The 26,596-nt window shown below is 37.5% G+C and overlaps 1 protein-coding gene across 5 annotated transcripts; it reads left to right on the top strand.

Moving 5' to 3' along the window:
- The first annotated feature begins 434 nt into the window (after window positions 1-434).
- Window positions 435-22,815, top strand: LOC149548055 (F-box/kelch-repeat protein At5g15710-like). 5 transcript variants are annotated; one of them, XR_016353968.1, is made up of 3 exons: window positions 435-3,161; window positions 3,507-3,607; window positions 3,731-4,049. XR_016353968.1 is itself a non-coding variant. In XM_089792084.1 (2 exons), exon 2 carries the CDS (start codon window positions 1,489-1,491, stop codon window positions 2,797-2,799), a length of 1,311 nt encoding a protein of 436 aa, XP_089648210.1. In that variant the 5' UTR covers window positions 435-903; window positions 1,383-1,488; the 3' UTR covers window positions 2,800-3,247. The 5 variants fall into 5 exon arrangements, 1 of the variants encoding a protein (XP_089648210.1); XR_016353971.1 differs by lacking the exon at window positions 3,731-4,049 and having other exon boundaries at window positions 435-1,010; window positions 1,383-3,161; window positions 3,507-3,688; XR_016353970.1 differs by lacking the exons at window positions 3,507-3,607; window positions 3,731-4,049 and adding an exon at window positions 22,214-22,815.
- Window positions 22,816-26,596: the final 3,781 nt, after the last annotated feature.

Raw genomic sequence — 26,596 nt, 5'->3', positions numbered from 1 at the left:
GAGGAAAAAAATGTGATGTCGACAAAAATCATAACAATAACATTATTCTACTTAAATGCATACCACCAAATACAAGCTTAGATTATTCAATTGCATAAGAGACTCTAAAAAAACAAATAAAATTGAAATGACTACTTTTATTCCAACAAAAAATAGAGAAAGAGATAAATGTCTCCTAAAAAATACAAAATTTCTTTATGGATATGACAAATCAATAGGACATTGCAATAATTAATACAAATATTAGGTAAATAGAAAAAAGAAACAAAAGAACTATAAAGATGATACATTTGATAGTAAACCTTTTAGAAAATTTATTCTAGACATTGATGAAAAAATCTTGACAAAATGATACTTACAAATTCAAATGAAAAGATTAGAAATTATAAATTCAAATGAAAAGATTAGAAATTATAGCCTCTGGATTTTACCCAGTAGCTATTGACTCATATATATATTATGGATAAAAGCTGATTTGTGTCGAAAGTTTAGTACAAATGGTTGAAGGCAAAGCTATCACGAGTATGGTTTGTAATTGGCGAGATGTCTTACTTCTCATTGCTGGTCACGGGGGAATCAGTATCTTTGCCTCGCTAATTAGTGCTTAATTTACGTTTGCCTCCTGTAGTATCATATCTCATGATTGCTGTCCTATCTGTAATTGTAATTATCTGTAAAATTAAAGGGCGAAGGAAATCAGAATTTGGTGCAGCGAGTGGTTGATATTTACGTTGAGTCAAAAGCAAATGACATTTATATTGGCCTGGGTACAGTTATATGTTTCCATTCCGATCTGACGGTCCGACCATTTCATGTTAATATCCTTTTAAGTGATAAATAATAATCAGTTTGGAGAGTTGCAGTTGGGGCTTTCTGGCTTTGTGGGGCGACGTATTGAATTGGGTACGTGCAGTCTGGACTTCGCTTCGTTATTTAGGCCTCAAGAAATTAGGTATTGCGAAGTTGGCTATCCAGTGATGTAGAAAGTATGATCTTTGAGTTAATGAATGGTAAGCGTTGTGCAACTATTTCAAATTTCTTTTCGGGTTTACCCCCAAGATGCGGTTTTTGGGACGCCCATAGTTGTTCGTTTATCCAACTATCAGTTTTAGAGCTACCATGTGTATTTTTGTTTTCAGGATGCAGTTTTCTGATACCTTTGTTTCCTTTTATTTCTGTTTCGTCTATTGATTTTACGGAGATATAATATTCGGGTCACAATATATATATTTTTAACTTGGTTCCATTGAAGAGGAAATGTTCTGTTTAGGTTAACCAAGAAAGGAGGGTTTTCAGATTTCTGTGGACTGTTTTGAAATGTGAAGGATTTATCTTGGTTGCGAGAAATATAGAATCTTATTGGTTTTTCCATTTATGTACAGTGAACGCAAATACCTCTTCCCTATAGTTTTTGTTTTGGGTCAGGTATTTGATGTGAGCAATTTGGGAAAGACAGTCAAGTTGGGTCTGTCTTGAGTTTGGAGGATTATGGATGGAACATTCCTGGTTGAATGCAGGAGTAGCCCTGATAGATCTGATATGACATCCACCAAAGTTGGCACTGCTAGCAGAACACATCCGAAAAGTGAGTTGTTATGCGATGAAGAGCCTCAAAAGCAACAGGTCCCTTTGAGCCAGAGCAGCAGCGGCAGCAGCACATTTCGACAAAAGGTTCTTAAAACAAAACCCCGAGGCTTTGATGAAGAAACCGTTGCCTCTTTCGGTCGATGTTTTCAGCTTGACATTCAAATGGAAGAAACAATCTGGGGGCATTTGCCTGAAGATCTGATTAGCGAAGTTCTTGCTAGGGTTCCTCCCTTTTATCTCTTCAGATTAAGGTCTGTGTGCAGGAGATGGAATTCAATTTTGCATGACAGTAGTTTTCTAAAATTCTATTCTCAGGTACCCTCACATGGACCTTGTCTTCTCACGTTTTGGAAAAATTTGCAGACTCCTCAGTGCTCCATTTTCAGTTTTCCCTTGAAAAGTTGGCATAAGATTCCTTTTGGATTTCTTCCTGATTGGGTGTTCTGGTTGGTTGGTTCTTCTGGGGGCCTCGTATGTTTTTCAGGTCTGGATGGACCTTGTTTCAAAACAATGGTTTGTAATCCCCTTACACAAGAATGGAGGGTGCTGCCCAGCATGCATCATAATCAGCAGAGACAGCTCATTATGGTTGTGGACAGGCAAAAAAAGTCATTTAAGGTAATTGCAGCCAGTGACATATTTGGAGACAGAACGTTACCAACAGAGGTTTACGATTCCAAGCTAAATACATGGTCTGTTCATCAGAGCATGCCGGCTGTGAATCTTTGCTCATCAAAAATGGCATTTTGTGACTCCAAGATCTATTTAGAGACTCTCTCACCACTTGGGTTAATGATGTACAAAATGGATGCGGGTTATTGGGAGCATATACCGGCCAAGTTTCCCAGATCTTTGCTGGATGGTTACCTTGTAGGTGGAGCCCAGAATCGCCTTTTTTTGGTAGGAAGAATCGGAGTGTACAGTACGCACCAAAGCATGAGGATTTGGGAATTAGATCATTTAAGAATATCGTGGATAGAGATAGGGAGAATGCCTCAAAGATTTTTTAGAATATTATTGAGGTTATCTGCAGAGCGGTTTGAGTGCTTTGGGCAGGATAATTTGATCTGTTTCACATCATGGAATCAAGGGAAGGGCCTGCTCTATGACGTGGACAAGAAATTGTGGTCATGGATAATTGGCTGTCCTCTTCAGTCATGGAACAGCCAGGTGACCTTTTATGAACCGAGGTTTGATGCTTCTATCTGTTAACATTTACATCTTGTTGTTTTCTCAACAATCATATGCAAGGTTGCAGGAAACTTTTTGAATCTTGATGTACGCTCTGTGTGCATCTTGAAATGCTTTTTTGGTACAACTGTTATGAGATTGGTGAAATCTGAAAAAAGCAAAGCTGCCTGGAAATTAATAGAATGATCTGATTCATTGTGACCGGATTAGATATTTTCAAGTGCTTCACAGCTAAGCAATGCTGAAGAAATTTTACAGTGTAAAGTGAGAGAAATCACTTGGCGGCATTCATCAGGATTAGATCGAAGAAAATCAAATGTAAGCATATTGGGAAGATAGGCTTCTGGGACAGTGAGTGTGAATGGCCAGAAGGATATTGTAAGGTAAATTTAAAATTGGAGCACTAGTCTATCCTTTTTGTACTAATGTTGGCTTCACAAAGTTTATTAATGTGATCAAATTTCCACAATCCATCATAGTTTTGTGAATCAGTTTCTGGATTAGATTGGGTGACGATTTTTACCATCAACGTTTCGAATCACACTACGTGATCCATCATCAGGATGAGAGAGCAAGAGATGTCAAATCTGCCACTTATTTTGTTTGACATCTCTTGCTCTCTCATCCTGATGATGATCACGTAGTGTGATTCGAAACGTTGATGGTAAAAATCTTCACAAAGTTTAGTCGCCCATTTTTGACATTTATTTTTTAATTTCTGCTTGCAGTTGATGCATTAATTCAAACAAATTATTTTGGAAATATTACAATCAGAGGAGAATTTGATTTCAGTAAAGCCTTGTGAAGAAGCAGAGATGTGGTCCACTAGGTTTTGTCTTCTGGCCAACATCTCTGGTGTCAAATGCATTTTTATTAAACTTGAAAGATTGCGTTAACATTTATGTTCTTCCTTCCAGTCTTTGAGATATTATTACCTTGTTTTCTTTTCCAGGCTAGACAAAACTGGAAATCTCAGTATGCTTGCTTAATGACAGTCCCTGATATGCACACTGTTCAGGCTTGTCTGTCATCCTCCAACCATAAATTTCTGATAGTTGCATACAGAACATTGTAGCTGTAAGCCATTCAGGGGTCCTACATCAAATTGAGACAAAGTTAAAATACTCAGATGCTTTAGGAAACAGAAATCCCCAAAATCCTAAAGATTGCTTGAAATTCAAATCCTATTTATTCAGACTAGGACATGTTAATTAAAACAATGACTGTTTATTCACCAGTACTCCAATGAGCATGTATCTCTACAATATTTACTTTGGTGGTTTTGGCGTCCTCCAATAAAATTACCTTCTAATGCTAACCTTTAAGTCATGAAAGGATATGTTGTTTACCAGTTGTTGCAAAACTACCTCATCATGTGAGGTGGACAAACCTTATGAGAAGGTTGGAGGGAAAAAAAAAGGAAAAAGATATTAGAGATGGCAAATGTAGCATATTAAGTAGAACTTATTCTATTTAAGTTCTTTGCATTCCTACGAGATGTGATTTAGATTTTTTGGGAGAACTAGAAGAATTGTAGTTGTAGATTAATTTTTGTGAAGCTATCACATCATAACAGAATGGTGTCCAAGGCAGAATGAATTAGACATTAGTTGAAATTGATAATGGAAGAAAGCAGCCAGATTTTGGTTGAAAACATAAACAAAGCAAGGAAGGATGTTATAGAATTGACCTAAACTCTGCAACACCTATGGCACCTCCTCACATGGGTTTCTCTAGGATAAATCCTTACCTCATTTTTGTGGTAATGTTTGCACTCATTTCCTAACATATTCTGTGTTCAATATAACTTGAAGAATTCCTGTCCTCATGCCCTTGATTAAATCTGTATGTGAAGACTAGTGTATGGATTATCCATCCCAATATACTGATCAAGTGGTATGAGAGCAGTTGCTATCCTTTGTGTAATCAGCTGTGAGTGTTTTGCAGATTCATGCTCACAAGATCAAGTCAGAGATTTATTATCTTTACAAAGAAACATCAAATCCTTTAGGTGAAAAAGAGAACTAAGATGCAGGGAGAGAGATGTAGAAATTCTTGTTGGAAAAGCAAGGTTCCTCAAGTTAGAGGTTGATATGGCAAATTTTTCTGTGTCAGTGGAGATAGTGAAGGGCATCATGAAGGTTCTCATGGTGAATTTATGCTCTTTAGTGTTAAGTTGTGAACCAGACTATCAAATTGCAAAAATGAAATCAAACTTATACTTAGAAAAACAGATAACAAATATATCCTGGGAAAACCCCTCCTCTTGACGGATATGACCCAGCCCACAAAAATTGATGCCTTTAATTCAAATCTCAGAAGAAGATTAAAAGATGCTTGCTTTTGATCAATGTCTTCAATCATACAGTCAAACACCTGCCTTTTATTTTACAGAATAATGCTTCAAACTCTCAGACTAGTAAAACAACTCACAGCAATCAAAACTTCTCATGTATAACTCAATGATCACACATAGATTAGATACAAAATGCAATCCAATATTATCCGAGTCTCTGCTCATATATGGTAGAATTGCACAACTAACAAAATGCTGGATACAAATAATAGAGAATACGATCAGCAAACAAAGAATTCTCTGAGCAGAAAATTGCCACACCAAAAATACGATAATACATGCTAGCCACATTTGAACCATCTTTTGATCACGAGAAGTCAAAACTAAGAAGAGAAGTAATGGCACTAAGAATTACAAACAATCACCAACACGAGGCATACGTGGCAGCAGCTGGGAATAAAACGGTTGCTAATGATAAATGGAATTGTCAAACATACATGAGTTTGAAGCTTGCTGTGAAAGAGCGGACGTCTACAAATGAAGTGCCAGCAAGGAGGGAACACGAGCAATGCCAAGATGGAATATTGATAACAAGGCCTGAGGACAGTGCCATGTCATATGAAGAAGGTGCCGAATCGTATAAACTTCCAGCGAACAAAGAAATGGAATGCAGAAGAAACTTCAAACAGAAAAGGAAATGAGCACACATATAGTCCTGGCTGAACGGTGCTACAATCACAGAACAGTTACAAGCATCATAATTAGGCAAGGGTCGCATGGAGGGGGCTTGGGCTCTATATTTAAGGAGCTGGAGGTCCCATGATTTTTTTTTTTGGGGGGCTAAAGCTTAATTTTGAATCTTTTCCTATTAACTAGGAGCCCCTACATTTTAGGTGAGCGATGTAAATGGGGTGGGCTGGAAATAGCCCCACCAGCTTAGGGAAGAATTCTGCCACTTGGCAAGAACCTACCCTTCATTTTCCCTCCAACGTGAAATAATCTGGCCAAAAAATCTAAAAAGAACAATTTATATTATCATAAATTTAAAAGTTTAAGCTGATTTCATTTTCAAATTCATGGGACCACCTGCTTCCTCGAATTTAGGAGCTTATTTTTTAAAGCAGATTTATATCTAAAATTCATGGGACTGCTCCCCGTTAAATGTTCCTAAAAAAGATCAGTGGCATACGCTCTATTTTTAAGCAAGCGGGTGCCCATGGGACACCAGCCTTACTCAACGATCTTCTGAGATTGTTACAGCAGATTGCAACAGGTATGCAGATCTTTGTCGCAGCTATACCTTCAACATTTAGAAGGTATCAAGAGTATGAGGAAAACCCATCATCTTCACTTATTAAGGCAAGAATTACAATCAAACCTTGATTCAAGGCCAAGGCAAAGATGAGATTCTGCGAATCAAAAGAGAAGCGAATGCTACTAAACTTGACCAGTAGGTACCTTGCATATTCTTAATTTGGAGCAAATGATCTTATTTGCTTGATTGAAATTAGCAAAGCATGCTTTGACTTGGTTGTCGGTTGAAAGTCTCTTGTATTCTACGGCTTTAAGAAAACAAGCTCAGATTAGTTCATGGGACTGGCATTTTTCGAAACAGATTCAGAAAGGTGGACAGCATGCAAGAGTATTCTACTGATGTTTTCTGGAAGGGTTGTTCAAACGGGGAAAGATGTGCAAGATGAGGAGGTGCTGATGAAGTGCTTTGGTTGCCTTCCCAGCTGTCTTTGGAGGCTTGTGTTGCTATCAGAAGTGGGGACATAGATGAATCACATGCCTGTGCTAACTATCTTTATGTAGATAATCTTCTGTCCATCTCCAAGGACAAATGGAGCCAAAGCCAAGACGAAGACAAATTCCACAAGGACTGAGGAAATCTCCACTGAATTATGATCATTGTGGCAAAGATAGTCATTTTGAATCATCTTGTTTCAAGCCACATCTGGGGAAATGCTCATGTAAGAAAGATAAAAAGGGTAAGAAAAAGCCTATGCACACTATCCAAGAAAGTATCATAATTAAAGAGGGAGGAGATTGATTGCAGCTCAGAGTTGGATTTTGTACTTTCTTGAGCTAAAAGTATCGTTTAACTTCAAGATTCAAGCGAATGGTGTTAAAGTTGATGCACTTTTTTATTCTTGTCTTACAAGGTAAATTCATATCTCAAGGTTTTATTGGAAAACTTGGTCAAGAGACTTACTGACGCCCCAAGAGTTAGGCTTTGAGTTGGAACAAAGAAGGTGCTAGTCAGCTTATGAGTTTCTTATGAGTAGATAATGTAGATTGAAGAAGTTTGTTTACTCCAAATCTGTCGACAAAATGGTTGTAGATGTTGTTCCTTTTGTTGTGAGTGCAGTTCTGTTTGGAAGTCCCTCTGGTTTGATAGAAAAAGTTTCTTTTATCAAAGGACCAACAATTATTGCTTGATCAAGGCTGGTAAGAGTTTTGTGCTGTTTGCATGCATAGACAAAGAGGTAGCCGCCTACGGAGGTCTTGAATCTTCATGAATGAAGAATCAAGGATATTTTGCTTAGAGGAAAGAAACAAGTGTTGATTAAGTTCCTTAATGTCAATAAAAAAACATTTTAGCTCTATGGAATTAGCTAATCACTCTCGTGGTTGGATGCTTTTTCCAGATCGTGGTTGGAGTGGTGCAAGGTGACAGCCATGTTATCTATGAAGGGATGTAATGTCCCAATTTAGCAGGTTCTAAGAGCTGGGGTTGGTCAGCTCATCATTGTGACCTTTGTGAGTTGACAGTTGGATTTGAGGGTCTTAGCTGTAGACTTGCTATTTTTAGTTAGTCTATTTGGGGCCAATTACTATTTTAGGCAGTGCAAATGTTGACTTAGTAGTGGTGGTTGTTCATTCAGTCATCTGCTCAGGATGGAATAATTTATTGGAGAATCATATTTATTTGCATTAGTTATAAAGGCTTGGTAATAAGTGCACTTTATATTATAAAGTGATGTTTTGAAATTGAAGCCTTTTTAGTGAAAGGTGTAATGATGAAGCTTAGTTGTACAAGTGTTAGTATAATTATGATTCTCATTTTGAGAATGGACATCCTATTGAATATTATATTTGCTTTTGTTACTGGATGAAGGTTTGAAAGCTAATCTGCAAATTATTGCTGAAGTATAATAATTTACCTTGCTTCTCTTCTTTTACATATGATACCTGAGAAGCTATATATGGTAGAAAAGTTATTGTGTTTGGAGGAAATCGATTCTGTAATTAATTCTCTACACCTGCGATTTCCATTGGGTAATTGTGAGACACCTGTAAGTCTGTTGTGACCACTGAAAGGCAGCGTCTTGAACCTGTACGTCACCTGCCAGCCATTCTTTGACAACGATCAGGTTTGGGTAGGCTGCGGCTGGGGGTTTGGGAGTCAATTTGTTATTAACTGAGGCTTGCTTTAATTTGTATACCCTGCGAAGTTGGAAAAATAAGGCTGCAACTGATCTCCAGTAGACCTGTTGATCATATTTGCAAGAGCTGCAGAATGACCTTGGGTCGTGATTCATGCTGGATGGCCTGCAGTCGATTTGTACGTGCTACAATTTTATTTTGGATTCCAGCATTGGGAGCTATAATAGAGCCTGTAGTATCATCCTTGGCTGCGATCTGGTCATAAGAGGGTGGCCTTTATCTCCATTGGCTGCTACAGGTAATCACCAGGTTCCAGTTTATGTAAATTTAATTAATGCAATTTGTAGTTCCCAATTAGCATTTGAAATATTAGAATTCCATAAATTGAAGCACCTATCAACATATGATTTGTTTATTTCAAGCATTTTACTTTATTTGTGTTCAAATTCTCAAAAACCCCAAAAAAGCTTATATTCAAAAAATACCCAAAAAACCAAACAGCAAGGAAAAATACAAAAAACATTGTTTGCTTCATCAGTATATTGGCAGTGAGGGCTTAGAGTCATTATAGTGGTATTGGAGTGGTTTCCTGCCAGCTTGCAAGAATTGGGCTCAATTGTTAGTAGCATAGTTGGAAAAATCACTTGCAACTTGGCAAAGGAAAAACTCACCAAGTAATCGTGGAGTTTCTACAAAAAACTCTAATTTTTAATATGTATTTTTTTTAGTTTTGTTAAAAATAAAAGGAAAAAAGCTTGTATATATTATATATAATATAAAGAATTATAGTATGCTAGTAGAGCTAGGAAGAGGAAGATGTGATTGTCATTATATATTGATTTATAGTTTGACACAAACTATTACTATTTTGCTTCCTGTCATTAGCATTATGCATGAGAATGCGATTCTGTACCCACTATGCATATATATATATATATATGTTCTTTTGTGTTCTCTTTAATTAACTCATTACACACATCTTCTCATTGAATTTTGCAAAAATGTATTTTTAATGAAATTTAAGCGATTTTCTAGGTTGCCAAGTTTTTCCCTATTATTTTTTTGGGCTTGGCAAGTTGTTGCCAAGTGAGAGTTTTCCAGCTATGGTTAGTTGTTTAGTGCATTGTGAGAGTTGCATTCAATATTTGATTTAGTTATCTGTTACTCATTATCATGGGTGATGATAGGAGATTTGTGCAAGTTATGGACTATACTCGTAGAGGTCATACCTCTCCACTTAGAGAGGGAGAGCTTGAGATACAATTTGGCTCAGTAGTGATAGGGATGTTGGTGGTCCAGTTGGTTCGACCAGTATAGGATTCAAGGATGCTGGCACAGGTTCCAAGATTGACAGAGACCAAATAGACATTTAGGAACTTGGTAGTAGGACAACAATAGATGGCAGATGTGCTGCAGCAACTTTTTGACACTCTGTAGTAGATAGCACTTCCTTGGGGACGAAGTAGGGAGAGGGCTTGTGATGGTTTTGTTGGTTCTCATAGATCATGGGTGGAGGACAGGTCCAGGGTTGGTGACATATATAGGGTTGAGGACTGAGTTAGGATTGATTATAGGTTGGACAAGATAGGTTATATTGGAGCATATGATAGACCAAAGAGACCCACCTTCTTGAGTTTAGAGTTGGATGCAATCAATATTGAGATTGAGGTTGCACCCTTTGCTGATGTAGTTACTCATTTCCCTAAGTGGGATGCTCTACCATAGGCCATAAAAGGAGAACTTGAATTTTGATATATATCTGACTCAGAAGTTTGAGCATTCCAAAGGTAGGCTTGCTCTTGATAGATAGAGGCCTAGTTAGACAGAGTTACAACAGGTGGCCAATAAGATGACACTGGCTCATTTTGATGGGAGTGGTAGAGTAACTGCTAGAGCTTGGGTTCACAAGCTCGATACCTACCTCGCTTTGTGTCCTATGATTGAGGATTTTGCCATTGGGTTTGTAGTTCTGCACCTTGATGGAGTTGCACATGATTTGTGGTATTACAGTTTGGTATCTACCCATCATGATCAAATCACATCATACTAGGAATTTGTTGACAGGTTGATAGAGTGCTTTGACAGAAAGGATCCCGAGGTCTACTTTAGAGAGTTGGCTTAGTTATGATAGGGATCTAGTTTGGAGGCATTCATCCAAAGACTTTCTTTGATGGTATATGACATATTAGAGAGGAGAGTCATGCTCTTTATAGAGGGCCTAGCTGAGCCACTTAGAGGTTGTGTTAAGTCATGAGACCCGCCTTCATTATAGGAGGCTATGAAGAAGGCTCAAAATTTCAAGTCATCTACACCTAGGGGCAAGTTTGCTTCAAAGCCTTTTAGTTCAGCTTATGATAGGACAGCGCCTAGGAGAAAGGAGAAATCAGATTCTAAGCGTCCTATGGCAGCACCTTTGGATCAGGATAATATTAATGATTTGAGGAGGAAGAAGCTATGTTTCTATTCTAGGGGTTCGTATGATGTCAACATGGCTGTCCTATGAAGCCTAAAGGCAAAAACAAGATGGAGTGGTTTTATGATGATGAGGACAATTTTGATTCTACAGGGCAGCTAGCTGATTGTGATCCTGATGCTCATAAAGTTGTTGCTGGAGATGATGGTGAGGTGGATGATTCCAACCCCAAGGTTGTCTACCTTTCTAGCATGAAAAAGGAAGGGGCATGGGCTTTTAGCAGGACATCGTGTGATTGCTTTGTTTGATACAAGTGCCCCCCATAATTCTATTGATGTCCGTTTGGTTACAAGGAGGGGTATTCAAACAGAGGATTTTGAGGATTTATGGGTTGAGGTGGCTGATGGTTACACCTTAAGGTGTAACAAGATGATTTTGGATCTTCTAGTGAAGCTGAATACATATTCCTTTAGGGCAGATTTCTATGTTGTGGATATGGGTAGTACTGACATAGTCTTTGGCATGGCATGGTCGCATACCCCTAAGGACATTTACCTTAGCATTGAGAAGATGAAGATGAGGTTCATCAAGGATGGGCAACCACAGGTTCTTAAGGCTATCAGGAATGAAGAGCTTAAGCAGATCTCTCTTAGATGTATGCAACACTTGGTACGCCATGAGGATGCTATTGATTGGGTGGTTGAGTGTAGGATGATGCCTACCTTAGGGGGTTCAGATAAGCCAACATATCATCCAGATATTTGTTAATTAACGACTAAACACTCTAAAGTGTTTAGTGATTTACCTCATGGTAGACCACTTGATAGAGGAATTGAGCATATCGTTGAGTTGGAGAAGGGCACTAAGCCCATTATGTTTACCCCTAATCAACACCCAAAGTGGCTTAGGGATGAGATCAAGAAGACTATACAAGAGATGCTTGACGTGGTTCATATCAGGCCTAGTAAGTCCCCCTTTGCTTCTTCAATTATATTGGTGAAGAACAAGGATGACACATTGCAGATGTGTATAGCTACTAGATGCTTAATAAGAGGACTGTTAATAACCGGTGTACACTCGAAAGTGTCCCACTCTAAACCCTTCTATCCAAACGATTCCATGAGTTTGGAATGCTTGGATGCCGGCTTAGAGCTCCCTATCCACGGAGTGCAAGAGAGTATATTTCAAGAATAAGAAGGCTCTCAAATGAGCCTTAGAGATACTCTTCTTGCTAGTAAACCATGCAATGGGAGGTTCCAAAGACAAGATGCAAGAATGCAAATGTCCCAAGGAGTTCCTCAAGAATGCAATGCAAATGAAGATTAAGCTAGAATGAGATGCAAAGTGGAGCTATGCTAAAACATGTATGAGAATGTTACAATCCAAATATTAAGCTATGTGAGATAGATTATTGCAAAATAGAAGCTAAACTAACATGCAACATGAATCTAAGCTAAAATGCTATGCTAAACATGTATGAGAATGTTACAATCCAAATATTAAGCTATGTGAGATAGATTATTGCAAAATAGAAGCTAAACTAACATGCAACATGAATCTAAGCTAAAATGCTATGGTATGAGAGAATGTAGACAAGAAATAGAAGTTCTCCACAAAGCTCAAAAGAAACCTGTTAGAAAACTTGCAGCATAACAATATTCAAAATGAGGATGGATCCTTTGAGGAGGAAAGCTCTCTCCCTTTTAAAGTCGTACGGACGGTAGAGATCAAGATGAAGATGGTGGATGATCAACGGTGGAATTTGAAAAGAGGAGTGATCCATGTGCACACACAAGTCAACCAATAGAATATAAGTTGACTTGTCATATAAGACAAAAGTCACAAAGCCTTTTCTTTTAATTGCAAAATAGAAAAAGGACTTTATGTGTGCACTTTAAGTGGGTTAGAAGAATGGGGTGTTTTATTTAATTAAAAGGGGATATGTTCTTTTAATCAAATAATGAACTTAGGATAGCATAGTCAAATTGTAGGTTATAATCAAATAAATTGATTATTAGCAATTTGGCTTAGGTAAGTGATTAAATTAATTTAGCCAAAATGTTGAATAGGGGGCTAATAGTCTAGATGACCATTTTTAGGTGATTACAACCGGTATTCGATCCCTTGGATTGATGAGCTCATTTATGAGTTGCGTGGAGTGAAGTACTTCTCTAGGATTGATTTGAGATTGCGATATCATTAGATTCATGTTAGAGAGAAGGATATAGAGAAGACTGCATTTAGGTGCTACTGTAGACATTTTGACTTTCCTAGTCATACCATTTGGCTTGACGAATGCTCTTGCCACTTTTCAGTTTACTATGACCAAGGTGTTTCATAGTTAGCTTCAGAGATTTGTGTAAGTGTTCTTTGACGACATCCTAATTTATAGTAAGACTTAGGATGACCATGTTGCTCATCTTGATACAGTTTTAGATATCTTGGATAGGGCTTCCTTGTATGCCAAGGAGTTTAATTGTGCTCTTGGCATGATAAAGCTGCTCTATTTGGGACATATTATTAGCGCAAAGGGTGTTCGCATGGATCTTGATAAGATTCGTGCTATCTTAGAGTGGCTAACACTAGAGAATCTGACACAGTTGAGAGGGTTCATTGGACTTTTTGCTTTCTATCGTAGGTTTGTGGCAAGATTCTCCAGACATGTAACTCCCCTTACAGATTTGACTCTTAAGGGTGATTTTCAATGGACTCCTTAGGCAAAGGTGTGCTTCGAGAAGCTCAAGATTATCATGACTTCATACCTTGTGTTAGCTTTTCCAGGTTTCTTGAGGCCATTTGATTTGCATTGCGATGCCTTAGGAGAGGGTATTGGAGTAGTATTGTCCCAGGATCACCCCATAGCTTTTGAGAGTAGGAAGCTTTGAGGACGTGAGAGGCCGTTCAACGTCTATGTTAAGCATGCTTTGGCCAAGTTCAAGGAATACTTAGTGGGCAACAAATTTTGCGTTAAGACAAATCATAAAAGCCTAAAGTATTTTCTAGGGTAGAGAGACTCGAACGAGAGGCAAACAAGTGGGTCAGTAAGTTACAGTCTTATGATTTTGACAACTCGTATATCAAGGGAACACAAAATTTTGTTGTTGATGCCCTTTCTGGGAGATCCCACTTATGTTTGGTCATAGAGATTACCAAGGATTGGAGGCACTTGATCATCGCGTAGTATGCCAAGGATCAGTGGGCATCAGGTATTGTTGATGACAACTTCAGGATAGTCGTTATACCCTTGCTGATGAGTTGATCATCTACAAGGGAAGGATTTATTTGACTCTAGGGTCAGGGGTCTGTGAGATCGTTCTTCGAGCCTTTCATGGTTCTTCTATGGCTGGTCATCCTGGGTTCTTCAAGACATATAGGTAGGTGCGGGAGAGGCTTACTTGGAGGGGCTTGAAGACGGATGTACAACGTTATGTGCGAGAGTGTTATGTTTGGCAGCATAACAAACATGAACACACCTATCATGCTAGGTTGCTGCAGCCACTTCCCATTCTTGAGAGGAAGTGGGAGAGTATATCTATGGACTTTATTGTGGGCTTGCCTAAAGCTCAGGGCAGGGATTGCATTTATGGGGTAGTGGATCGACTCACTAAGTATGCTTATTTTTTCCCTATTACCATTATATATTTAGCTATGCAGTTAGCTGAGTTGTTCTTTCGGGAAGTGTTTAGGTTACATGTTTTGCTCTAGACTATAGCGAGCAATCAGGATAGCAGGTTTATGAGTCATTTCTAGTAGGATCTTTTTAGATTATGTGGGACAGAGTTGACTTGGAGAACTAGATATCATCCACAGACTGACGACCAGATCGAGATCGTAAATAAATGGGTTAAGGGTTATTTGCAAAGCTATGTTTCTTTTCAGTAGAGGGCTTGGGTGAAGTGGATCCATTTGTGTGAGTATTGTTATAACTCAACTCACCATATCACCATTCAAATGTCTCCCTTTAGAGCTCTGTATGGATATGATCCTCCAAGCTTCATGGACTTGTTGTGCAATGGTAGTAGAGTGCCTAGTGCAGGTGATATGTTACAGAACATTATGAGGTTTTTGAGAGATAACATACAAAGGGCACAAAATCAGCAAAAGTAGTATGTTGATCAAAGGATAGCTCATTCCTTTCAGGTGGGCGATATGGCTTATTTAATGTTGCAGCCATATAAATAGTCTTCTATTAGGAAGAGTGGATCTAAAAAACTCAAGCCTTGTTATTATGGTCCCTTTGGCGTGGTGAGGTAGGTTGGCGAGGTGGCTTACGAGTTGGATCTGCCTGATGATAGCAGGGTCCATAATGTGTTTTATGTTTCGTGCTTCAAGAAAGTGCTGGGTAGACATGTGGTTTTGTCTCTCGTGTTGCCACCATTAGACAATTAGGGTAGAATCGAGTTAATTCCTAAGGCAACTCTTGACACTAGGAAGAGACAATTGCGGAGGAGGACTATCAGAGAGTTTTTGGTGAAGTGGCAGGGCCTACTGGATGAGGATGCTACATGAGAGCCTGAGGATATTCTTCAACACCTTAGATTGCAATTTCTTGGAGACATGCAATCTTGGGGAGGGAGGACTGTAATGTCCCCAATTTAGCAGGTTCCAAGAGCTAGGGTTGGTTAGCTCATCATTGCAACTCTCGTGAGTAGTAGGATTTGAGGGTCTTAGTTGTAAACTTGCTATTTTTGTAAGTCTATTTGGGGCCAGCTACTAGTTTTGGCAGTGTAGATGTTGACTCAGTAGTGCTGGTTGTTCATTCAGTCATCTGCTTAAGATGGAATAATGTATTGGAGAATCGTATTTATTTGCATAAGTTATAAAGGCTTAGAAATAAAATGCACTTTATATTATTAAGTGATGTTGTGAAATTGAAGCCTCTTTAGTGAAAGGTATAATGATGAAGCTAAATTGCACAATTGTTATTATAAATATGATTCTCATTTTGAGAATGGACATCCTATTGAATATTATATTTTCTTTCGTTACTGGCGGAGGGTTTGAAAGTTAATCTGTAAATACTAAATTATTGCTGAAGTATAATAATTTGCCTTGCTTCTCTTTTGTTTCTTACTGTACCTGAGAAGCTAATTATGGTGGAAAAGTTCTTGTGTTTGGAGGAAATCCATTCTGCAATTAATTCTCTACACCTGTGATTTGCATTGGGTAATTATAAGATGCCTGTAAATCTGCCGTGACCACTGAAAAGCAGCATTTTGAACCTGTACATCACCTGCTAGCCTTTCTTTGACAGTGATCAGGTTTGGATAGGCTGCAGCTGGGGGTTGGGAGTCAATTTGTTATTACTGAGGCCTGCGTTAGGTTCTATACCCTGTGAACTGGAAAACTAAGGATGACTGATCTCCAGGAGACCTGTGATCATATTTGCAAGAGCTGCACAATTACCTTGGGTTGTGATTCATGCTGGAGGGCCTGCATTCAATATGTATGTGCTACAATTTTATTTTGGAGTGGGAGCTAATAAGGCCTGTAGTATTATCCTTGGCTGCGATCTGTTCATAAGAGGGTGGCATTAATTCCATTGGCTGCTACAGCTAATCACCGGGTTTCAGTTTATGTAAATTTAATTAATGCAATTTGTAGTTCCCAATTAGCATTTGAAATATCAAATATTAGAATTACATCAATTGAAGCAGCTATCAGTATATGATATGTTTATTTCAAGCATTACATTTTATTTGTGTTCAAATTCTCAAAAACCCCAAAAAAGGCATATATTAAAAAAAAACCAAAAAAACCAAAAACCAAGGAAAAATACAAAAAGCATTCTATGCTTCATCAATATATTGGCAGTGAGGGCTCAGGGTCATTACAAGGGATCTTAGCGTCTATAGATTTTGGGGACTAAAAGCCTTTTTTTTGGGGATGCCTTTTTTTTGGGGATGCATGTTCTGTAAAAGGGTTGATTTGACTTTATGGCAACAAGGATGAAGAGGTTTCAAAATGGAGTCAGTTACTTGGATGCTGGAAAATGTTCAGGATGATGTGAGACATCTTGGAGCAGGGTTTGGCAGAAGAGAGATGTAAAAACTTAAAAATGAGTAGAGAAGCATCATTTTTGTTTTGAGTCCCCAAAGCCTTCATATTAGGGAGTTGTGATCTGTAAAACGATGGTATTTGACTTCATGGCAACATGGAAGAAGATGTTTCAAAACAGATTCACTTATTTGGATTTCAGACAATGTTTAGGATGATATGGGACATTTCAGAGTGGACATTGGCAGAGGAGAAAATTCAAATATATTAGTTTTCATCAGTCAGTGGTTTTGTCCAGAAAAGCAATGGTTTGGTAAAAAAGAAACAATAGTTTTATCCAGCATCTATTGTGCAATTCTCAGTAATAGTTTCCTTGTAAGAGCGGTGGTTTCATAAATGCCCATTGATGACAAGTGGTTGTTTTATTATGCAACAGAAAACTACTTGTGGGCTCTGCTTTCCGTAATTATTCAACTTTCTTCAACTTCAGCTTCCGTTTTCTATTGCAAAGCACTAAATAACTATTGTAAACCCATATTGGTTTTCTGGAGGGAATGTATTTGATATTATGAGCGAATTTCTGAATTACAAATTAAATTGTGGTAAGAAGAAAACAATGAGGTGTTTGAGAATCTGTTCGGGGTCTTAGATATTGGATTAAGGTTCAAGTTGTCAGAATGTAGAAGGTCCAAGAGGCCTAACATATATATTGCCATTGGAGTTGTGGATTTAATTAAGTTGCGTCTCACATAGTTGAACTCGCCAAAGGCAAAAGCTTGCCAAGGCCTGGAAAATAATTTCAGGCAAAACTCAGCTACTTTTTGGCAAAAATTGAGGAACTTAAACAATTTGCTTAAAATTAACTAGAAATGCATGTTTTTTGCGGAATTCAATGAGAAGATGCATCCAGTGGGTCACTAAATGAGAACACAAAAGAAACAAGCGTAGTCTAGATATATTTAAACACTAAGTGGTTACAAAATTACATTCTTGTGAGGAATGCTGATGCCTGGAAGCAAAATAGTAAATAATTTATGTAAAGCTAAAAGCAAATACATCTTTACAATTGAATCCTCCTCTTCCCAGCTCTAGTAAAAACTAAGGGAGAGGTAGAACTAGAGGGTCTAGTACTACAAGTCTCCACTGGGCATGATTGTGCCTCCCTGCTCGGTATGTCTGACTCAATCTGTGGCTCGTCCTCCATTTTTGATGTAGCTCTATTCTAGTTTCTCTTGGCACTAGCAATGACTACTCATTCAATTCAATGTCATCCAATGTGAAACCAAAGCCAAAAGCTTGCCAAGGCCTGGAAAAAAATTTCAGGCAAAACTCAGCTACTTTTTGGCAAAAATTGAGGAACTCAAACAATTAGCTTAAAATTAACTAGAAATGCATGTTTTTGGCAGAATTCAATGAGGAATGCATGTTTTAGAAGATGCATCCAGTGGGTCACTAAATGAGAACATAAAAGAAACAAGCTTAGTCTAGATATGTTTAAACACTAAGTGGTTACAAAATAACATTCTCGTGAGGAATGCTGATGCCTGGAAGCTAAATAGTAAATAATTTATGTAAAACTGAAAGCAAATACATCATTACAATTGAATCCTCTTCTTCCCAGCTCTAGTAAATACTAAGGGAGAGGTAGAACTAGAGGGTCTAGTCCTACAAGTCTCCAATGGGCATGATTGTGCCTCCTTGCTTGATATGTCTGACTCAATCTGTGGCTCGTCCTCCATTTTTGATGTAGCTCTGCTCTAGTTTCTCTTGGCACTAGCAATGACTACTCATTCATTTCAATGTCATCCAGTGTGAAACCAAATCCAACTCCCTTTTCCATAGCCTGCCTTTGCAAGCCATTGATGCCATCCTCTTCAAAAACCACCTCAAATCCGCTTCAAATCGATAGAATTAAGTTTGCAAGTGTTTGGAAGATAATTTCCCCCCTCAGAGAACACAAGTCAAGAAATGAGAAATGAAAATAATTTGGGCTGGTTTTTGCCTTCAAGTGCTGTTATAAAACTATGATTGAGTCTTTAACAAAAACTTGCCATGTTTTTTGGAAAAAACTTGACAGGTACTCTGCGAGTTTTTGCCAGAAAATCAACAAGTTTTTAGTGCTAGTTAAAGTCTTAAAAACTTGCTGGGCAAGAAAACTCGGCCAGGTTTTGCAACTCAACGAATACTCTACCTCTAGTACATCTATTGTATCTCACATGTTACTGGTGTTTTCTCTCTCATGTGGATTTCTCTAGGGTAAATCTACATTTTCAAGTTTGTGGTGATGTCTTGCTTGATTTCCTTATGCATTTTGGGTTTAATATTGGTTAAAGAACATGAGCTTTATGTTCCTCATTAATGTTGAACACTTCATCATGGACTATTTTTTGTAGTTTATAAATCACTGAAGGCTATGGAGAACAAATAGTTCCAGTGATTTTTATTTTAGATTAAAACATGACTTACATTTTGATATGGGAAGAGTTGATGGTCATGGGCCTGAAAAAAGGAACAACCAACGTAAGAGTTGAAAGCCGACCCCAAATGTCAAAATTGTCATCCTTACATTTGACTGGATGTTCACGATGGTCTCAAGGGTGATGATCTGAACTGGAATGATTACTCTTTTCATTGACATGACTGATAAGAAGCTATGTTATCTGGGGTTGTGTCACTGGACCTAAGAACCCCATCACTTTGTTTGGGACGTAGCAGGGATGTCCCCTAGCCCTCCCGATTTCGCTGAATTCTGTAGAAAACATCTCCGGAACCAAGGGACACTGAGGATTGATGTGGATGACATCTGGACATCCCAGGGATGGCAGAGGATGTCTGGGATGTCTCTCGGCCAGGATGACGTCCCTCAGCCATCCTGGCCCAAGGTCCTGGACACAAGGCATGCATTTTTAAAAAATAAAAACATTTTTAAGTATTTTAAAAAGGCATCTTTTATTGTTACTTGGTTTATGCACACATTGTCTTCTACTGTTTTGATAGTTAAAATTGTAGGAGGTTAAACTGAATCAGCCTTTTTAAAGCTCTGCAACATTCACTCTCAAAATTACTCTACCCATTAGTCATTTGCTTGCAACTATTGTATTATTATGAATCTAATCAATTTGATTAAACTTGTTCTCTTCTGCTTTTGACAAAGTCAGGTGCCTCAAGTTGAAAGTTCCTTCACTTTACATGATTGCATTATCTGCTTCATGTGTAATTCCTCACATTTTCAATTATCTCCATGTGAACTGGATTCAATTATCCTTATTTATTATGATGACATCTGTAAACTTTTTCTTGTCAATTGAAATTAGGAATGACTCTTTAAATTCACGTTCTAACTGTAGAGCACCCATTGTCTTCCAATAATCCATAATTCCTCTTATGAGGCTCAAAATCTATTTGCTTGTTAAATGCCATTCCTAAGCTTACCAGTAATTTGAGTTTTATGTCCCAAGTCTAAATTCCTACATGGCCTATTTTATCTAAAGGATCATTAAGATTCAGCTTCCAGTACTCCAGATGAGAAGTGTATTATGTCACACCATCTGTATATTTGGCCATTGTCCATTTCTGTTGTCATTTTATTCCAAATTATGCAAACTGTTTTGTACACACATTGGCCCTCTTGAGGTTCCTGGTCAACTCATTACTTATGCATTATCCAAGCTTTTTAATTATCTACAATCATTGTCCTTACTCAAAATTGGTCTTCCATGTATATTTTATTTCAAAAGAGTATATAGTTTTTGCTCCCATGCTGTATCATAGGAAATTTGGTTGGATCATCCAAATTTATTTATCAGCATCATTGCTTGAAAATGTTGTTTTGAATTCACTCTGGGTTAAATTTATAAAACATTCATTAAAGATATTGAGCCAGACAAAGTTTAAGTCAATAGACTCTACAGATAGTGAGAGCAGATGTTAATTCTTAACACCAATTATCCTATTCTGTTGAGGTTGAAGGTCACATTTCCACAAACCAAATGGACCCTAGCTTATGAAGCTCATCCTCTCATTATGAGACGTTATTTTTGTTTAAGAGACACTTGAGGTACTTTAAAATTGTACTTCTTGTACCCAGTTTTAGCTGCTGGCATAAGCCTCCTAGCTGTTGTCTTGAGTTCCAAATTGATCTTGGCCATTCAATCTATTCCAATTTTCCTATAAACTGGACTCCTATTGCTCATTCTTACTTCCGCACCCTTTTGTGTATTCTCGCCCTTATTGTATTGATTTATGTATACTTGCTTTTATCTTTGTAACGTCCCCTTCTTGGGACATAGTTTTGAATTAAATAGTTAAATTCTAGTGGTCAAATTATAGCAAAATTTAAGGATGACTCAATTTAATTATTAATAAAGTACTAAAATGGCTGTAATGGAATTTAGTGAAAGTTACTAATGTAATTTTAATTTAAAGTGGGAAAATAAAGAAACATTGAGAAGGATTTCTAAGAGATAAAGGGAAAATGAAGAGTCACAGAAATTTATTAGTCCCTGCCTTATCTATAAGGCAGGGAACTAATGCTTTCAGTTGTGGTCCCTCAATTAATTTGTATATCTAAAATCACTTCTTCATCACTAAAGTTCAATTTAAACATTAGTTTCTTTATTTTGATTGGCTAACCTCTATTTTTCTAGGGGTAAAATAGATTTTTTGATGTCATAATTTCTAAAAATTTAAATTCCAGAACCTTCTCCAAATGTCTGGAGTGTTGGTTGTCTAGCTTTCTGAAAAAGAATTCTAGATCCTATTTTGATCCTCCCTCTCATGCAATCACCCATGCTTATCCAAGCCTAAAAGTAAACCTGTGCAAAAGTAATGTGTATCGCTTGAATCTATGCAAAAACACCATCTATTACCTCCTTACAACGCAATAACCCTCGTTACACATGAGCAAGACAATTTGTGGCACCAATTATTTTAGATGGAAAATTTGTGAAGATTTTGAGGAACTGAACGTAAAAGCCATGGGGTCTATTGTTGGGGTTCTGCTATCAAACTCCAGAAAGAATTGATCTTTACCACTCTATTTTCTGTCTAGTACCTCGAGAAATGTTGAGTGAAACAACCATCGACAATGATAGACATTGCCCTATAAATAGTCACCGCCTATAAACATATTTTTTTCACAGATTGCGTTCAGGCAGAAAATTCTACCAATTTAAACATAAGATTTAAATTTAAAGCTCATATTTCAATGCAAAGATTCAAATGTAGGGTTAACTTATCATGCTTGGGTTTTTCTTGAAATGACTCGGTATCCATAGTCGAAGGAGGGGTAGGATTCAAATTTATAGGTAACTTATCACACTTGCATTTTTCATGGACAGATGGATGAGAAGGGCAAACATCAATCACTTTGATGAGCTTTCTCACAAATGCGTGAGTCTATGGCTTAGGGTTTGGCCTCATCAGAGAGATCTTCATTTTGTGGGGTGCTCCTTTCAATTTCCCTAGGTGGGGGAAAATAAATTTATCTTGGCACTTTGGCCTCTCAGAGCTCTCGCGGCCTTGTCATACTCATCGAAAGCTACTAGCCACAAGAAACATTTCAAATTTGTGTTCATGCTTAGCCTCATTTTCTATGCTGCCATTTATTTAAAGAATTGATTTCCATTAATTTAAATTGCACAAACACCACTACAGCCATTGGATGATGAAGTTTGAAGCAGTTACCTGATCAATTGTTCTTTGGCACCGCTGGCCAGTATGGCCATCCATAAAGTTTTTTTGAAAACCAAAAACATTTGACAATAGGGGTAAGATAACTATGTAATAAAAGCATTGTCAGAGCATTAGACTTCACCGACTTTGTCTTCAATAGCTGCTTGCAAAAAAGGCCATGATAAAGCCATATGCCACACACTTGTACAATGGGCAATTATATTCCCATCAAATTATCCTTCAATTGACATATATTCTTTTTCAATTCTATTTTTTGTTTCATGATATTGTATGTAAAGGTAGGTATATAATAATGAATCCTTTATAATAGATGCAAAATACTAGGCTTAGTATTTTGTAAATAGAATAACAATTCAAAGCAACAATAAAATTATTATATATTCTTATTAGTAGGTAGGGAACTAATGTTTTCATTAGTCCACCTACTACTAATTATTTTTTCAATATTTGAGTGAGACATTCTCAGGTTAAAATTAGTTTCTTTTTAAAATCAATTTTTTTGCACTAATTTCTAAATTTCTATTTGCTAATACCAATTTTGCTAGGGGTAATATTGATTTTATGAAAAAAAAAAATCTAGAATGTTCCTCTAAGTTCTAGCTCCATCAGAACTTCTTTCCTATGAGCAGTTTGACTCTATTAGATGGGCAGACAAATCGACAGAAGGAAAAAGGTAGGAACTTGGTAGTTTTAGGTAGCTTGGACAACTATTCGTCCATATGTGATTAATTGGCAAATAATTGTTAAGAGTTAAGACACATATTTGTTAATTAATTGACTCCTTCTAGAGGCCACTAGTAACCTATTGGTTAGGTTGTTTTAATCGAGAAGCAACTAGAAACTTCTTGGTTAGGAAACAACTAGAAACTTCTTGGTTGAGTTGTCTTTATCAAGAAGCAACTAGAAACCTCTTGGTTAAGTAGTATAAAATGAGGTCAAGGGAGGCATTTGGAGAACATAACAGTACAGAGAACAACAAGAGTTGTAGAAGCATTTGCAGTGTTAGCAAATGAGTTTGCAGTGATAGCAAACAGTCTTGTAGTGTTAGCAAGGGTGCAGTGATAGCATTGGGGATAGCAATGGGGAATATCAATAGGAGAAATTAGGAGGTTGTCTGAATTTTGCCAGTGAGAGGCAAGGAATTTTGTATCTCTTGATTTGTTGAAGTTAATATGTTTTCCATTTGCAGAACTTGTTTTTCCTTAGGGGTTTTTCCAGGGACAATTTGTTCAAAAATAGTGTTCTTTGTGTTCTAAATTTCTTTACGTATTTTATTAGTGAAGTTGCAGTTGTGTTTTTTTTCGATTAATAATTAGCGATAGCAATAGTGTTAATTTTCACATGGTATCAGAGCATTGTTGAGGGTAGAAGAGTTTTGCCCTAGGAAAGAAATTTTGATCTCTTTAGAATTGTTGCTTTAATCCCTTGAGATGACTTCAGCTAGTTTGAGAGATTAGGATAGATTGGACGGTGCCTCGAATTTTGGTATCTAGAAGGCCATAATTTCTTTACTGTTGGAAGAGAATGGTATCAAGGATTATGCCACCAATGTTGTAGTTGTACCAATGGATGCAACACAACTTGCAACATATAAGAAGGACGATGCCGAGGTGAGGAGGATTATCCTTGATGGTGTCAAGGATCAGATTAATCCACATATCTCAGAGCTAGATATGACGAATAAGATGTGGGACGCCATTGTGAATTTGTACCAGAATGCTACCACCAACATGAAGATGATTCTCAGAGAGAAGTCGAAGAATACCTGAATGAACCAGGGAGAAGATGTTACAAGTTACCTCACTAGGCTTAGACTTGTCAAGGACGAGTTAGCAACTGTTGGAGATCGTCCCAGTGATGATGAGCTAGTGAGAATAGCCCTAAATGAGTTTTCTAAATAATGGAGTGTCTTTGTTCAAGTTGTCAGTGGGCAAGATACCTTATCGAGTTGGGATCAACTATGGATTGATTTCACTCAGGTGGAGTTTAGACTAAGCCTTGTCAGTGGGGCCAACAAGAGTTAGAAAAGTGAGCCGGAACAAGAGAACATTTCCCTAGTAGGGAAATGGAAAGCAAAGAAGGGATCTAGCAAAGGATCTAGCTCACAAAGTGAGAAGAAGAAGAAGGACCTTTCTAAGGTCAAGTGCTTTGGATGTCACGAGTATGGTCACTATGTCAGTGATTGCCCAAAAAGGAAGAAGGCAAAGAAGCAGATGACAACTTCAACAAGTGTAGATGAACTTTCCAGTAGAATGGAAGATGAGTTTGCACTTATAGCTTGTATGGTGAGCTCAACCTTACAGACTATCTGGTATATAGATAGTGGGGTGTCATTTAATATGACAGGAGTTAGAGAGTACTTCTCCAGTTGTAAGGAGGAGAACACCAATTTTCAGATTTCTATGGGAAACTTTTCCAAACTCAACTCAGTTGGAGAAGGGACTATTCAGTTTTAGAAGGAGAATGGAAAGATAATTCTAGTTCATGATGTGTTGCATGTTCTAGGATTAGGTATGAATTTGATTTCTGTATCTGTTCTTCAGGATAGGGGGTATAATGTACTCTTTAGAGGGACACATGTTGATGAAGCACAAGAATTGGAAATCACCCATAACTGTTGGAGTTACAAGAGGTCGCCTTTACAGGTTGCAGTTTGACACTCCTAAGGCACTCATGAGCATCTGTAATCCTAGAGATCTTGGAAAGCTATGGCATGGGATGATGGGCCATATTCTATGTAACAACCCGTTTTCTCGGGTTTTAATTAACAACTATAACATATTTGCAACCACTTGGGTTAGTCCACAAATACCACTATAACAATATCACATGATGATTACCATTTGAAAGCTACTATCTCAAAATCAAATGATGATTACGATTAAATACCACTATATTTAAAATTAGGGCATCACATACCACTGTATCAATTAGGGCATCAATTACCATTGGATCATTTAGGGCTTTCATTTACTACGGTATCACGTAGGGCTTCCGATACCATTGATTCAAATAGGGCTTCCAATACCACTAATTCAATTAGGGCTTCCGATACCACTGTATTATTTAGGGTTCCAGTTGTCATTGAATCAATTAGGGCTCCAGATTCCTTTCCTTCCGATTACTTAACTATGGCAGTAACTCAAGTTTAGAAAATATGCTCATATTCGATATTCATATAAATGAAAATCAATCCATAAATCTATCTCTTGCATTAAGTTGTAAAATATTTGTAATGATGAAATAACTTAATTAATCTTACCTTCTCATATATATAAAAGAGATAATACTTTTTTCTGATAAACAATTGAATGCATAGCTTATTTCTGTCTGATGCACGTCCAACGTCTTGGGGAGAGGTGAAACATTGCCAAGGGCTTAACCACTCAACCTCGGACCAAATCTTATACCCACACAATCTCTAACGAGAAAGGCCTTCCCTACCTGAAATAGACTGGGGTCATCTTGCCATCCACTGGGCATCTTGGTATTTAACACACCATGTGGCTTGGCAGCAGGAGATTACAATAACAGGATTATGCATGAGCTATAAATATTTCATATTAAAAATGATAAATATTGTTATGTCATAATTGATACTATTTTCATGTTATTACAAATTCTTTTCTCTCACCTCTTCACCCTTTTCCTTGGCTATACAGTCGGTTTAGTCCTAGGTGTTTGGAATTCTCAGAACAATCGGCTTTGTCAATTATACAAGAAGATTACACACATCCAGCATTTCACAATTTGTGATTACATGTTTATGTTCTTTTGAGATTTTAGAATTGATTGTTTAAATCTATCATCCAATGACAGTGTGATTATGGATCCATACTAAGTTTACCCAGCTATCACTTGCCATGAACAAGGCAAAATTAGAAAGAGAATCAAATTAATAGTATCAAACAAGGTGTCAACGTAAGCAATAAACGTGCAAATATATTGTGAATATTTGAAATAACTGGGTCAGCATATACCAAAGAACTCGATAATATTCAAACATTACCCATCAATGTATCTTTGAC

This window comes from Cupressus sempervirens, chromosome 7 (assembly GCF_028749045.1).
Source record: "Cupressus sempervirens isolate cs-2001-9-10 chromosome 7, ASM2874904v1, whole genome shotgun sequence".
NCBI lineage: Eukaryota > Viridiplantae > Streptophyta > Pinopsida > Cupressales > Cupressaceae > Cupressus > Cupressus sempervirens.
Note: the sequence above shows the minus strand (reverse complement) of the source record. Positions and strands in the feature narration are given on the sequence as shown.